Genomic DNA, 14992 nt, shown 5'->3' with positions numbered 1-14992 from the left:
AAGCCTCCCGCAACATAACATGTTCTTGATCCATCATAATGGGTTTTTCTTATGCTTGAAACAAGCAACCGAAACAAATAAGGCCCCTCGTTCTCTCATATATGCGTCCATTATTCTACTCAAATGCAGCTCTAAGATGGCTGCAGAACGAACCAAATGTAACGACCGGGCTCAAAGATTGCTGCGAAGGGTTCTTGGCTTCAATGGACCCAGATGGTTCGAATGTTTTTCTACAATGTATGGTGGTCAGGTTAATTGGTTGTAGGAGGATGCACGGACATTTGCGTGCTGGACTTTGTTTGCTCTACATTATCAGCAAGAAACCGCAGTTTTCTTACTCCTTTGGAAGATGTAGTCGTCCATTCGCGTGCCTGCACCACATTTGATGTTCCTCTTCAGGTTGCAAGAAACACAGAAGGAGCTTTAGCTCATCCTCAGGTAAATGAAACATAACATATGTCTACACAATGCTTCGGTGCTAGTCGATGAGAACGTTTTCTTTGAAACGAGATATTCGTGCACAGTTCAACAAAAGGACTTCTTGCATACAAGCTCAGGCCTAATTTTTCATGAACCACACTCAAAACATGCAAAAACAAAATGTAGCTCGGTCTGTTCAAGCGAAGGAAACTCGTACGCACTGTGAAACCAAGCAAAAACCATTCCAAATATAAAGCCACAAGGAACTTTAGTCTCAATTGTTAAAATGCACCACAAGAACACAAAGAACTACTCAAGCAATTTAAATGCACTACAACAACACCATAACAAGACTTTCAAATGACAACATTCGCGCAAATGTATTGTATCTAGTCATTTTCAAGTCCCTCTACCTAAATTTTGCATTACATCCTAAGAAATCTAGACTAAGTTCCATGGAACTTTAGAGTCTCTCACGCAAACATACCAAAATGTATGAATTCAAGCCGAAGATAGGTTCCAAGAGAAGAGACCAAACTTCGGTCACTAATTGGATTCTACTCCCACCATATACCAGCAGCTCCTTTGCTCTCAAATCATTTTCCCCAATAGGGAAAAAAGAGAGAAACACGGTTCACTCATCACTTAATGATCAATTTTGATAACCGTTTTATCTTCCTCTGATATAAAGGAAAACTAGAACCAAGAGATACCCAAAAAGTCAAACTCAACTCAAACAGAGAGAGACATATATATTACATCCACATTCCCAAACATTGCGACGACAGAAGAAACATGAAAATACCATGTAGAAACCATCACAAATTGTTCTTGCCAAAATAAAATCCAATAAATAACTGTTAAAAAAATTTGTAAAGCTAATTCTCGCATTAAAAGGAGGGAGAATTGAGATATTCATATTACCTTTGATTTCTAATTATTTACAACGAACGAGCCCACCAAATACCTACAGGAGTTAATTTGTCTCACCTGATTGAGGTATTTCACAAGCGCTAACTGCTTCGACACAACTCAAGCAAAAGCTAGAAAAAATAGACTGCACAAAAGCACTAACTTAAGCGTATAACAATTGAGCCAAAACGTTTGATGGATTGGCACAAGTTAAATACATACATTGATATCAAAAGAAATTTCCAGCGACAGACAGGTGAATATCTGTTCTATTGCATTCCAAAGCTTCAGCGCAGTTGCTTTTGAGTCAACATGCTTACAAATGCACCAGTAGATATCTAGTAAATATCTTCTAAACTGCACAACACAAGAGACAGCAAAGGAAACCTTCATCAGAGGGGAATGCATCAACTATCATACTGCGTTGTATTTAAATAACTTGTTATTTACACAACAAATAGCAATAAAATCACAAAGGAAAGCCTTCCAATGACGATTAGCAAATTCACGATGGATGTCCATACAAGGAAAACACAAAAACGTCTCTTCTTTCAAAGAGCACGGCTGGTTATAGTTGATAAGGTTTAAAATAAGGCCACTAATGCATACATGCATCAATCTTTCGAAACAAATCCTACATGATAGTGGTTGATCCATGCCTACAACTAACTGGATATATAGTCTAAGCCTTTCCCAAATATAATCTGCTGCACCAACTCATCTACTCATCACACCACCCCAAATTCATAGTACCCATCTTTTTCTGATTTTTTTAAAGTTAGGAAAGAAAATATATTTGTCCTCTCTTCCCTCCATCCTATTCAATTTAGTGTTTATTTGAAAACCCTATAAAGAACGTTAATTCTTGTAAAAAAAATTGCCACTGGAATTTAGAGAACTCCAATATATGCGAGCAACTTTCAGAAGAAAAGGGATTGGACAACCTCCCTATTTACTAAACATGATACATATGAGTGTGTGACAACTAATTGTAGACTTGATTAGCAGAAAACTTAACAGCAACATTTGCAGTATTACCCCAAAACTTCAATAGTTTAAATGGATAATTTTATTGAGAAAGAACTTACCCTACAAAATTTCATAACAATATCTACCAACTGCAATGTTATGTACGATGGAAAGTTACTCTTGAAGCCTCAATCGATTGAAGAAGACCAAGAAATGATACTCAGGATCCCAGTAAACAAATCCAACAACAGGTCCACCCTTTACGTACTGCAACAGTTTCATAAAAGTATATCATATAGTCACTATGCATTCTGGAGATACCGAATGAGTACTTTTTGAGATAAAAACACAGGAAAAAATATAAAGCAAAATTATAAAACCTTCCCATCAAGAACAACAAGTTCACCATCAACCCATCGGGGATTGCGAAACCCTGGCTCAGCAAGCCTCCCCTGTCCTTTATATCGAGCAACCTGAGTTTCAAAAATAAATAATAATGATAAAAGAAACTCTTCTTCAGAAAGCAAAATAAATGTATGCCAAGTGGACGCACGATAGAGAAAATTAATAACAAGTGATCAGAAAAAATTCGATCTAACAAGTTAAACATATACCACTCCAAATTCTTCTGGTATAATCCCTTTATGAGGAAGCTGATATCCTTTCCCAATCTTTGCACGAAATGCCACCTATAGAAATCAAGTGATGAGGTACAAGGACCAAGGTTTAGAAAAACCAGGTAACTAGTCGATGAAAAACAAAACTTAAGCCCAGATGTTCATTCCAAAGTTGAGAGGAGAGCTTTGGAAGAAATAAGGTGGCTTCCAGTCATCCAAGTATTAATAACATGTATCAGAAAAAAACATAGCCAAATGCCGCATGAGCTTTTATTTCAATAGAATATTATGAAGCTACCAACAATAACATTTTAAAATTACCTGGCCAGCTGGTACATAAGGATCCCCAGTAAGTTTTAAGGCTTCTACATATTCATAAAACTCAAGGTTTAGAGGTTCTTGAGTCCCACCATCCTCTTTCCATTGACCAAATTTACGTCTCAGGTGAATAACTTCTGAGGTGTAGAGCCCATGTGCACCAATGTAAAGCCCTGATAAAATGAACCTATTTTCAGTACATTCAATATAAGGTGGGCTGAAGAATCTGTCATGGATTAAAGCAAATGCACTTAAGGATTCTAGTGACAAAACAGGATGATCAACCATAAGAACTTCTGCACAGCATCAAACATTACTTTTTTTTTTCTCTTTTTTTTCAGAAGAGGGAGAGATCAGAAACCAGATTTCATTAATTAAAGGTGCAGAAGACTATAATCCACTGAATTCAGAGTCTACAAACTAACAAGCTTCTACAAATAAAAGAATAATACAAGCAAGATAGGCAATGCCTTTTAAAGAATAGCAGCCCTCCGGTAAGAAAAAATTATGTACAAAAATTTTCCAAAATTATAAGGGATATACCTAGAGTGATGGAAAAAGATGCTAGGGTGGGAAATTTGATGAAAAGAAATTAAGTGCTACTTTGGAGATGGTTGTGGAGACCTCCATTAAAGAGGGATTCCTTATGGCATGCTGACTTCAGATGCACATATGAGTCGCATGAAAATAGTTGGGATTCCAAGATAGCGATCAAGGGATGAAGTCTCTGTCCTTGGATAGACAATTCTCAAGGGATCACCTTCTTTTTCTTCTTCTTGTTGCTTTATGGTGGGACAAGGAGAAACGGTAAAATTATAGGATGGGTTTTGGGTTGGGGAAACAGGTTAGTGCACTTACTGTTCTCCTCATTATAGCATACTTACTTTTCTCCTCATTATAGCATCAAAAAGTGAAAAAGATAAAATATAATTTTGAAGGAAATCACCATTTAAAGGATCTAGAGAAGCTGGCATTTCAATGCGATTGAAAGTGGTTGATCCTGACAGTGGTTGATGGTTGTTAACCTGGCTGAGAGCAAGATTTATTAACTCGCCAACATCTTTGAGTACCTGATAGTCAAAACATAGAATGGCAATAACTTTAGTGTATAGGGAGTGGTGGATTTGGTAAAATACAGGTTGTTCAAATTGTACAGTGAAAATTCAGCCAACCTTAAGTGGTATCTTCTCTTTACCCATGAACTTAGAGAGATCAAACATAACATTGTCAATGCTTCGCTGACCTCCAAGTTTAGCTTTCTTATCTACAGAAGACCGTTCCTTTCCACGGGAATCCTGTTGGTTAATATCTTTCTCAACAGTAAAGGAAAATGATAAACGTCCCTTCTTCTCCATTTTAGCAGGTACTCGGAGCAAATTTTTAGTAGGCGGGCTGCTTGATAGTTTCTGCCCAAGATCACCAACAACAACTTTAAAGGCAATTTCACGTCGCTCTGCATTTTGAATAATTCCAGGATCAGCATCCAGTTCTATCACATCTGTCTCTTCATCACCTTCAACTTTTTCTTTATCTTCAGCATCTAAACTCTCTATTTCACTATCCTTATCTTCATCATCTTCCTCAATAATCTGTTCAATCACTTTCGATATTAGATCCCTGTCTACCTTCCCTGGTGAGGTCACTTTCAAGACCTTGACCTTCACATTAGGAATCATATCTCTCAAGATACTTTGAAAACCAGAGATATCCTCAGAAAGATCAGAGCCATCATCCCCATCATTACCATCTTCAGCATCTTCACTATCTGCAACAAACAGATCGCCTTTTTCTTCAGTTGAATCTATAGGATTCAAGCTGCTACTAGCATCCAATGATTTGGAGCTAACTTGTGGAGAATCCTGAAACACCCCTCCCCGCTTTAAATACACAGCCTGAAATTTATGGCATTAGAAATATTAAGTATATTAGCTGCACATCTTTAAGCATAAAAAATGATGCAATAAACAAGTATCAAGTAATTAATAAGTATCACTTCAAAATTGTCCTTTGTTGTTCCAATCCTATTCCAAACCAAAGAATAATTCAAATCTTCACTAATTTACACCAAATGCCGTTGCTTGTAAATTAAAAACCAAACTGGACTGCCACAAATAAAGGATTGACCAGGAACTAGCACAACAGTCCACTTCATTTCACCCCCAAACTATTGTTTCCTTAACTAAGCCCCAAAACCGGTTTGGTTAGTTCAACCAGCATTGGAAACACAAAACTGTTATTCAGAAAAGTAACCTCTTTCATATCTAGAGACTGATAGGCAACTCGAAGCACAAACTGTACAACTATAGTTCTTTCACCCCTACGGCTTTATAATCCACCAATGTCCTATTCCTTTCCAAACAAATGATCCACCGTCAAAAGGAGTAGGCCTTGTGTTTTCAGTCAATAATGCGCAACATCCTGCTGGAACCATGCAACTCACCCTGCCTCACCAAATAATTTTGATCATAACCTACAGCTAGTGGACAGTGCAAAGTAAGTTATCAGCACTTTCTCCCTTCTCCATACACAGATTTTTTCTGTTACTTACAATGTTTTAAAAGGCTCGCCTCAGGGCGCGCCTAGCCATCCTCTGAGGCTGGGGGTAAGGGTTGCCGCCTTTGTTTTGAGGGAGTGGGCGGAAGGCGTTGCTGGAGCTGCCTAGGCGCGCCTCAGGGGCATTTTTTTTTTTTTTTACTCCCAAACCCAAATTTTGGGTAGGTTTTAACTGCCTCATACCTCTTCCTTGCACTATCGTCTCCTAGACCTTGCGTAAAGCGGGAGCCTTGTGCACTGGGTACGACCTTTATATAATGGATGTGTGTGTTGTCTGCATGCATTGTTATATGTATGCTCATTGTGCTTTTCATCTACATATATATATATATATATATATATATAAAATATGTGTATATATATTTATAATATATGTGTATATATATTTATAATATATGTGTATATATATTTATAATATATGTGTATATATATTTATAATATATGTGTATATATATTTATAATATATGTGTGTGTTCAGGGTGATTATTAATTAATAATCGTTTTTTTTTTTATATAATATATGTGTACGCTTAGTGTATATATTAAAAAATTTAGGTCCTGTGAGGCTCTGCCTCACGCCTAGGCCGGGCTATCCCTCGGACGCCTCGCCCACACCTCATGCTTTTAATACATTGGTTACTTGACATAAAAGTCAAAGAATTTCTTTTTCAAAATTTTCATTGGAAAAACATAAAAAGTATTCAACAATCTAAATGTTTGTAGTTGAATATTCAACACTAGAATTAAAATATTGAAGTGTGCATATTATGATGTCATCTTAATTGAACCTCCAATCTGGTCCTGGTCAAACCTCTATGCTTGCCCCTCGCTCTTCTAATTTGATGAAACTATAGTTTGGCAACATAACCATATTATACTACGAATCTATACAGCACATTCAAATAAGTCAACAGTCCATACTCACAGTTTGTCAACATAATTATCTTATGGTGCCAGACTGTCTGGCAAGTTAAAATTCCACAATTCAAGATTTCATTATGCATATATGATAACAGATTCTTTATTATAAAGAAAATACCTAAATAAGAACTGTCAATTTGATGAAGAACACTCAGAGGCATCTTACCAAAATTTGTTTTGGAATCTTGTGTTATTGCTTAAAAATCTTAGCCCTTTTCATTATGGAATATTACCTACTATTTTTTATCTTTCATTATGTTTCACTGCTTTGTAATTATTGAAGATTAAAGGTTGCTCTTAGGGTTTGCTGCCTAAAAGAATTTTTTTTTAACGTAAGATTTTGAAAAAGGTGGTTTTGAGAAGCAATGCTAAAAGAGAGTTCTGTTCTATTGTCCTATGGTTCTAGACATTCTATGAAAACAAGAAGACCTAAAATGCCCTAACTTCTGGATTCTGTTTGAAAAATTAAAGAATTTTTGTCAATGTGTTTCCCTATCTAAGTTGGTATAAGAGCCAGCATGGTCATTATGATGCGCGCTGTGCTAATTCTTGTTTAGTTTATTTTTTCAAATGGATGTGAAGTCCAATTAAGATCAAAACAGTCCCAAGCATTCACTGGGAAATGCAAGCCTATTACCGCCCATTTTAAGTTTCGACCACTAGAAAGTTGTAATTGATGCATTAGATTATACTAAAAATTTAAACATTACAAAGATACCTGCTGTCTGTATTCACCATTCTTATTTGCTGTTAAATAAATCTCAAAGAGTGGAACACCAGCTGCAGCAGTAGCAAGCTGCCTGAAGAGATGAAAGTTAATAAAATTATACACACTGCAGGAAGCACCAGTAGCCTACAGAATGGAAAACTACATTTGAAAGAAATTAATTGAAACACAGAGTAAATTCATTGGAAACTACAAAATGATATATGTCTCAAGTACAATGAAAAATAAGACATGAGAAGCATTCCGTAAATATCTATTCTTCAACAGGCAACATATTATAAATCTGATGAGTCCAATATTTTACTATATATTTTACCCTAATCTTAGTATTAATTTATTGATTATTTTGGTGAGATTTTGATATTTTGAATTATATTTCTAATGTAGGACATTCAATTTCCTCTTGAGCATAAGGTAATCAAACAGACAAATTTTAGAGTGATTCCAATTGGAGGATGTTCGTGAGTCTTTCAAGATGATTGTACCAAAGTTTCAGATTTTTCTACTGAGCCGTTTGACCGTGGCAAAGAAATAAAGGCCCAGCTCACAGCTTTTCCAGATTGATGTTTTTGGACGTTTTGGGTATTTTGGAGGTCAAGATGGCATACTTTGAGGAAGATTCCTTTTGAGGATTTGTTGGGGACGACTTAAGCTTTCAAAAGAGACCTTTTGGGAACAAATCAGAGTTGATTTGGTTGGTCAAAAAGTCTGATTTTCTGAGAAGTCGAATTTCGGTTCAAATAGGAAACCTTTTATTTGCTGTTTTATTATTTTATTATGTTTCCTAGTTTTATTCTAAGATCTTTTCTGGGTAGGGTTTTATTTTATAGTAGAATAAATAAGGCTATTTAGGCATTAGGGTGAAGAAGGGGGAAACGCACTACTTTGGATTGACGATTCAAGTTTATTTTCTAGGTGTTTTCTATCTATTTTCTTGATAATATTTTGTTTAATGATTATTCATAACTAGTCTCTTTTCCTAGGGCGAGGCCACGAGCCTTAGCAAGAATATATAGTTTCTTTTCAATTTACTTATGATATTATGCATGTATGTTTTGAGTTATTAATCACCGTTTTAAACTATCTAAGTGTCTTAGTGATTTACGACCATTAGGATGTTTAGAAAAGTAATTTGATACAATTTTGGTCTGAAGGTTCCTTGAAATTGGCGTTGGCTTCTTGTGGTTAATAATTGTAATTTCACTTAGGATGAACACCACGTCTTAAGGGTTGCATGGTTTTTCAAAGGGTTTTCATAAAACTTAATGAGTCTTTCGTGTTCATATTTGTTCCGAACTTCCGGACGGATTGCATATTAGATATACGCTCTATGTTAGAGGTTCCAATTAGGATATATATTACGAAAACCTAACCTTCGAAATATGCATGGGTAATTCATAAGTGAATGGGAGAACTACATAGGATTGTTAAGGTGACGGCGGAACCCTAGTGCTTTTACAAATAGTGTCTCTGTAAATTGATTTTCTTTAAATTGTTTTCTAGTTGATTTATTTAATTGTTTTTATTTTAAATTCGTTTTTAATATTTTAAGTCACAAAATCAACCTTTTCCAAAACTTTGTTTTAATTAATTAATTAAGAATTGGTTTAAATACAAATTATTCATTCAATCCCTGTGGAAAAAGACCTTGCTTGAGCCATTTATACTACAGGTACCTTGTTCTCTTGCAAGTATTTTTAAATGTTTTTATCCCTATTTGTGCAGTGGTAAAAATCCTATCAATATCAAAACAGTGGATTTTGAAAATTTCTCATAATTCCAGTGCAAAAATTGCTGATAGAAAATTACAGGCTCCGATCCATCAAAAGTATAAATAGGTTCCATTCTTAGGCAGGACTTCTTTTGTAGTTTCCAATACTGACACAAGAAGTCACTTGGTACCATTTCAATCCAAGGTATTGATAAGTACAGATATAAACCCAGAATTTTTTTTTTTTAAAAAAAAAAAGTTATCTTGCTACTAGTACTATCACATCCAATTCAGTAGCATCCCTTGTTTAGTGTTATTTTTTGGCAAGAATATATGCAAAGCCACTCGGACAAACTAGCATCTAAAACGGTTATAGATAACAAAAGAAAAGGAAAAGGGGTTATCCCTGTCCCTCATAGATCTTCACAAACAATAACATGCGTCAACTGTTTGTCTTCTCAACCCCCATAATTCTTCCCATTTCTTCAGATTAAAACTTTAGGTCTTACAATTACAAAATAAAGTAACTAAACTATTAATTTTGAACTTTCTCTTACTTTTTATTGATTTAGAAGCTACTGTTACCAAATTATCAATGCTCTGCTGGTCATGGTCACAACAAAAAACAAAAGGTACACCCAAAACTAAACAAACAACGCAAAACAACTTACCGGGGACTGTAACTCCTTGCGACATATCTTCCATGCTCTGCAGTTACTCGAATAATTAAGCCACGGGGATCCTTCTTATCTTTAGAAAGACCTGCCCACCAACCCACCTACAACACAAAATCGGAAGTCCACATATAAATAAACCAGGTGCAATTTTATCAATGCCAAGTTGAAATTCTACAACCCAAACACACTTATCCAAATGCATTAAACTGAAAAACAGGTACATTTTCACATTACTAATCAGAAACTCATTTCCTTGTTGATTGACTCACCAATCCTGCACCAGCATTATCTCGAAAAAATGCAGCATCCTGGTATCGCTCTTCCTCTACAGCTCTCTGAAATATGAAAACCAACAAAATCTATTTTAAGAAAATGAAAACCAAAATTAGAGAGCAAACGGAGAAGTAAATGCAGGGAGGTAAAAGCACATACATTGAGATGAGATATGACTCTGCCCACGACGTCGTTTGTAGCTGCAGCGGCAATTGCCACCTTGAGCCTTGCAGCATCCTCGAAGTCCTCTGCATATACAGCCCGACCCAACTGTGACTGTTCAAGTTTAAAACAAAAAATTCACATAAATAAGCAAAATCATCATCGCTTTGACAAATGTGTGTGTGTATATATTGTTGTGATTTGGCTCGTCAAAATACCAAGGACAAACAGGTTTAGGTTTCCAATTGGTGTTGGGAAAGGAGAAAAGGAATGTGTACAGGTTATTGCCCATAAGAACTGGGAAATAGGTTTTCTTTGTAATCTCAATCAGTTTAGGCTTGTTGGGGGCTACGGAAAGCAGATTGAATACAAGGGTAGAGAGTCAAGAGTGACAGAGAGATCTAAAGCAAGGTTTCGGGGTTTAGCATAAAGGTTTCCAATAAGTTCTTGTAACCGAGTAGTTATTCTCTATAGTGCAGGTGATTAAGTTCGCTGAACTTCACCAAATTCCTTGTGATTGTGTGTGGCGTGTTTACTTTATTGTACATATATTTGCATGCATCATCTTATACGTTTGCATAACACCGGAGACTATCAATAAATAGGGATTTAAATCTTCATATATATATGCTTTGAGAGAGAGAGAGAGAGAGAGAGAGAGAGAGAGAGAGAAAGAGAGGAGGAATTGTGGTAAAAGGAGAGACCTTGAGAAGGGAGACAAGGCGCTCTTGTTGTTCGACCTCAAGGAAATGGTGGCGCCAGCGATCCCAGTCCCAATCAAGGTCTTCGGTGTGAGAGGGTGCGGATTGGGCGTCGGGTTGGGGTTTAAAATTGACGTAGGAATCGAAGCTTTTGATGGCGTTTTTGATGAGGTCCTGGACCGCAGAGTCCCATCTCCACTGGGTTGAGTCGGAGGAGGAAGAAGGGTTCTTCTGGCATCGGCAGAGGGAAGAATTGGGAAACCTGGAGGAGAAGCTGGTTTGGGAATGGGAGGAAGGTCTTTTGGGAACGGAGGAGGGGTATGATTTGGGGTTGGGGAAGTTGAACTTGTGAGCACTTGGGGTCGGAGAAGATATGGAAGCCATTGATACAGCAGAGAGAGAGAGGGAAGGAGGAGAGAGGATATGCTTTGCGATGGTGCGTGCGCGCGTCTGTGTGTTGTTTTTTGTGTACAAAAACAGAGGGGCTGGAGGCTGTGGCCAAACTTGGGGATAAGGTCGTCCTGTGCTTTATACACCCGTGATTGTTCAGGCGTTAAAACAAAACAACATGGAGAGGGCTAAGGCGATTTCTAACCCAAGAAGGCTCAGAGGACTCTCTTTGATCTTATAGTTGTTCAAAAAATTAATATTTTAATGAACAATATCAGATCATTTTTCTTACCATCTCCAACTGATGGGCCAGAGGGTTATAGGCCAAACATAGCCTTGTGACAAAAAATCATCTTCAACTGAGGGGGTCAAATGATCATAAGGCTAAACATATTTTATTATTTTAATTGAATTAATATGGTTATTTAAATTAAACTACCTCAAGAATTTTACGTTATGGATTGTCAATAATTTTTCGAGATGGACTCTCAATAATGATATGTTCCCGTGTCACAAACAAGTACCTACAATAGGATACTGTTGCACATCTTTGGGCCAAAAGAAGCATGGAGATAGGCGTTTAAGTTATATGTTGTTAAATGTTTTTTTTAATGCTGTTTAAGTTCCATGTTGTTAAATGGTTTTTTTTTTTTTTGTGTTGTATAAGTTTTATGTTGTTTAATGTTACGTAATGTTATTTAAGGTTGTTTAACATTGTTTAATGTTGTTCAATGTTATGTTATTTAATGTTGTTTAATGGCTTAGGTAGTTATAGGAAAAAAAAATAGAATTTAAAAAAAATATTAAATTTTGTAAAAAAAAGATTCAAATATAACAACTAGCTGACGTCAACAAGTAGCCGTTGGATTCAAACTGCTGGACCAGCCCAGGGCTGGCTGGTTGGTTGGGTTGGGCCAGTCAGTTGGCCATTTTCTCCTTTTTTGGCTCAGTGGGGCCCACGAGCCATTTGGCCTAACCCTCGGTTGGAGATGATTTTCATGTCATTTCGGGCTATTTTCTACCCTATGGCCCTCTAGCCGGATCTGTTGGAAATGGCCTAAGGACATCTCCAACCGTCCTAGCCAAATGGTCATAGGTCAAAATATAGTATGTTTTGACATGAAACTGTCTCCAACCAAAGGCAAGGTCAAAAGGTTTGTGGACCCCACCAAGCCATAATTCATCCACCAGGCCAACGGGCTAGCCAAAGGGAGTCAGCCAGCCAACCGGTTTGCATCAGCTTAAACCCATGCTAATTGACATGACGTCAGGTCACTGTTAGATTTGATTTCTTTTTTTTTTTTAAGACAAAATTTAAAAAAAAAATTATAATTTTTTTCCTATAAATACCTAAGCCATTTCTACACTATTTCTCACCTCCTTTTCACCATTTCATTCTATCTTACCTCATTTTATTTCAATTCTTCACCAATTTTTCACATCCTTTTCATTATATAAATATAAGAAATCCGGAGGCTTATTCATTTAACGACAAGTGGCACTCAAAATATGTCTGAAAACCTTATTTTAATATAGTATTTTAATTCAATCAACCTTATTAATTCAATTAAAATAATAAATTATTGAGAGGCTAAAAAATAACCCTCTTCGGTTGGAAATGGGTTTTTTGTCAAACGGGTTATGTTTTGTCCTATGGCCCTTTGGCCCCCTTGATTGGAGATGATACAAAATATGGCATGACATTGTTCATTAAAAAATCATTTCTTGCAAGGCTATAGGGCTAAACACGGCCCCAAGGCCATCTCCAATCGAAAAGGGGCCAAAGGGCCAGGTTTAACCCTATTGCCCTGCAAGAAATTTTTTTTTAATGAACAGTACCAGACTATATTTTATATCATCTTCAACCGAGGGGGCCAAAGGGTCATAGGCCAAAACATAACCCGTTTGACAAAAAACTCATTTCCAACAGAAAGAGGCTATTTGTTAGCCCCCTCGATAATTTATTATTTTAATTGAATTAATATAATTAATTAAATTAAACTATCATATTAAAATAAGGTTTCATACATATTTTGAATGTCACTAGTCGCTAAATGCATAAGCTTCCGGATTTCTTATTTTTATATAATCTCAATAATTTTTCGAATAGGATTTCAAGTGACATGTGTCGCTAAAGTGAATAACTCTCTAGATTTCTTATTTTTATGTAATCTTAATAATTTTTCAGATAGGATTTCGAGTATCACGTGTCAAAATGTAATTGGTTATGCAAATTTTAGATAAGATTCTTATATACGTGGCAGTTCATATCTTCAGCTTCCAATGTTAATAAATTGGCTAGATATTAGGGTAGAATTCACACACCTTCATCTTTGCCCTCTCCAATATCTCTTTTAATTCAAGTTTGCAATGAATTCCAACTTTGGATCCTCTTCATATTCCAACTAGGGTTCCTTATGCAAATCCGAATTGAAAGATAAATGGGCGGAGATGAGACTAGAAGATGAGGATGTGGCCATTTGAAAATTATTGAACAAATTAAAAGAAAGATTATTGGAAGAGGTAAGAGAATAGAATATGAAGAATTGAAATAAAATGTGGTAAGATAGTATGGAATTTTAAAGGATGTGAGAAATGGTGTAGAAATAACTTAGGTATTTATAGGAAAAAAAATTCAATTTTTTTTTTAATTTTCGTCTATAAAAAAAATTCAAATTCCAACGGTAACCTGACATCAGCTAGTCGTTACTACCTAGCGTCATGTTGACGCCAGGTTACCGTTGGAATGGGTTTGGGCTGGTGCAAATAGGCTGGCTGGCTGGCTCATTTTGGCCAGCCCGCTAGCCTGGTGGATGACTTATGGCCCGGTGGGCTCCCCAAACCCTTTGGCCTAGCCCTTGGTTGGAGATGGTTTTCGTGTCAAAACAGACTATATTTTGGCCTATGCCCCTTCAGCTGGGTTGGTTGGAGATGGCTTAAAGGTCCAAAAGCCAATGGAGATGACTAAAGGTCTAAAAGCCAAAAAATGGCCTAATTTGTCCATAAACTCATCTCCAACTGATGGATGGGTTAAAATTCTATGGAGCCCACCAAGCCATTATTGGCCAAAGGGACATCATGCTGACCAAATATAGCCCACCTCTTAGCCCTTTGTTAGGGTCTAGCTCCTCAGTTGCAATAAATTATTCGAATTCGACGGCTAGATTTGAAAACAATCAAAGGTAGTTTAATTGAATTAACCAATAAATTTAAAGTATAAACTAAAAACTAATAAATTATTAAGAAGGCTATGTTTAGGCCCTTCGCTTGGAGATGGTATAGAAGTATAGCCTAACATTGTTCATTTAAAAATAATTTTTTTGCAGGGCTATAATCCTGGACAAGGTTATAGTTTGCCCTTTCGGTTGGAAATGGCCTTAAAGCACTTTCAATGTAGAAAGGCACCCTAGGCAATATGCAACTCAATCTCTTTAAATGAACAGTAACTGCCTGCAATGAACAGTAACTGCCCAATTGCATTTTCACCCCTAAATTGAATAGCCCAAACAGTTCTTACGAAAATACTAGTATTTTTTATTTTATAAAATAATAGAAGATAACTTTATTTTTAATTTTGGATAATAGTAAAATATTAGTTGAAAGTAGTCAAAAATAGTAAAATTTCGGATTATTTTTTATAT

General features: G+C 36.3%; 1 protein-coding gene across 1 annotated transcript; it reads right to left on the bottom strand.

The window, feature by feature from the left end:
- Window positions 1-1317: 1317 nt before the first annotated feature.
- LOC126623613 (protein EXECUTER 1, chloroplastic-like) lies at window positions 1318-11477 on the bottom strand. Its single transcript, XM_050292562.1, has 12 exons — window positions 10965-11477; window positions 10258-10374; window positions 10095-10160; window positions 9820-9926; window positions 7429-7510; window positions 4409-5128; window positions 4183-4306; window positions 3240-3409; window positions 2916-2990; window positions 2682-2774; window positions 2421-2568; window positions 1318-1689 (listed from the first exon to the last, which is right to left on the bottom strand). The coding sequence occupies exons 1-11, from the start codon at window positions 11343-11345 to the stop codon at window positions 2476-2478; spliced, it is 2028 nt and encodes a 675-aa protein (XP_050148519.1). The 5' UTR covers window positions 11346-11477; the 3' UTR covers window positions 1318-1689; window positions 2421-2475.
- Window positions 11478-14992: the final 3515 nt, after the last annotated feature.

Source organism: Malus sylvestris, chromosome 5, assembly GCF_916048215.2.
Source record: "Malus sylvestris chromosome 5, drMalSylv7.2, whole genome shotgun sequence".
In the NCBI taxonomy this organism is placed as follows: domain Eukaryota; kingdom Viridiplantae; phylum Streptophyta; class Magnoliopsida; order Rosales; family Rosaceae; genus Malus; species Malus sylvestris.
This window is presented reverse-complemented; position numbering and strand designations above follow the sequence as displayed.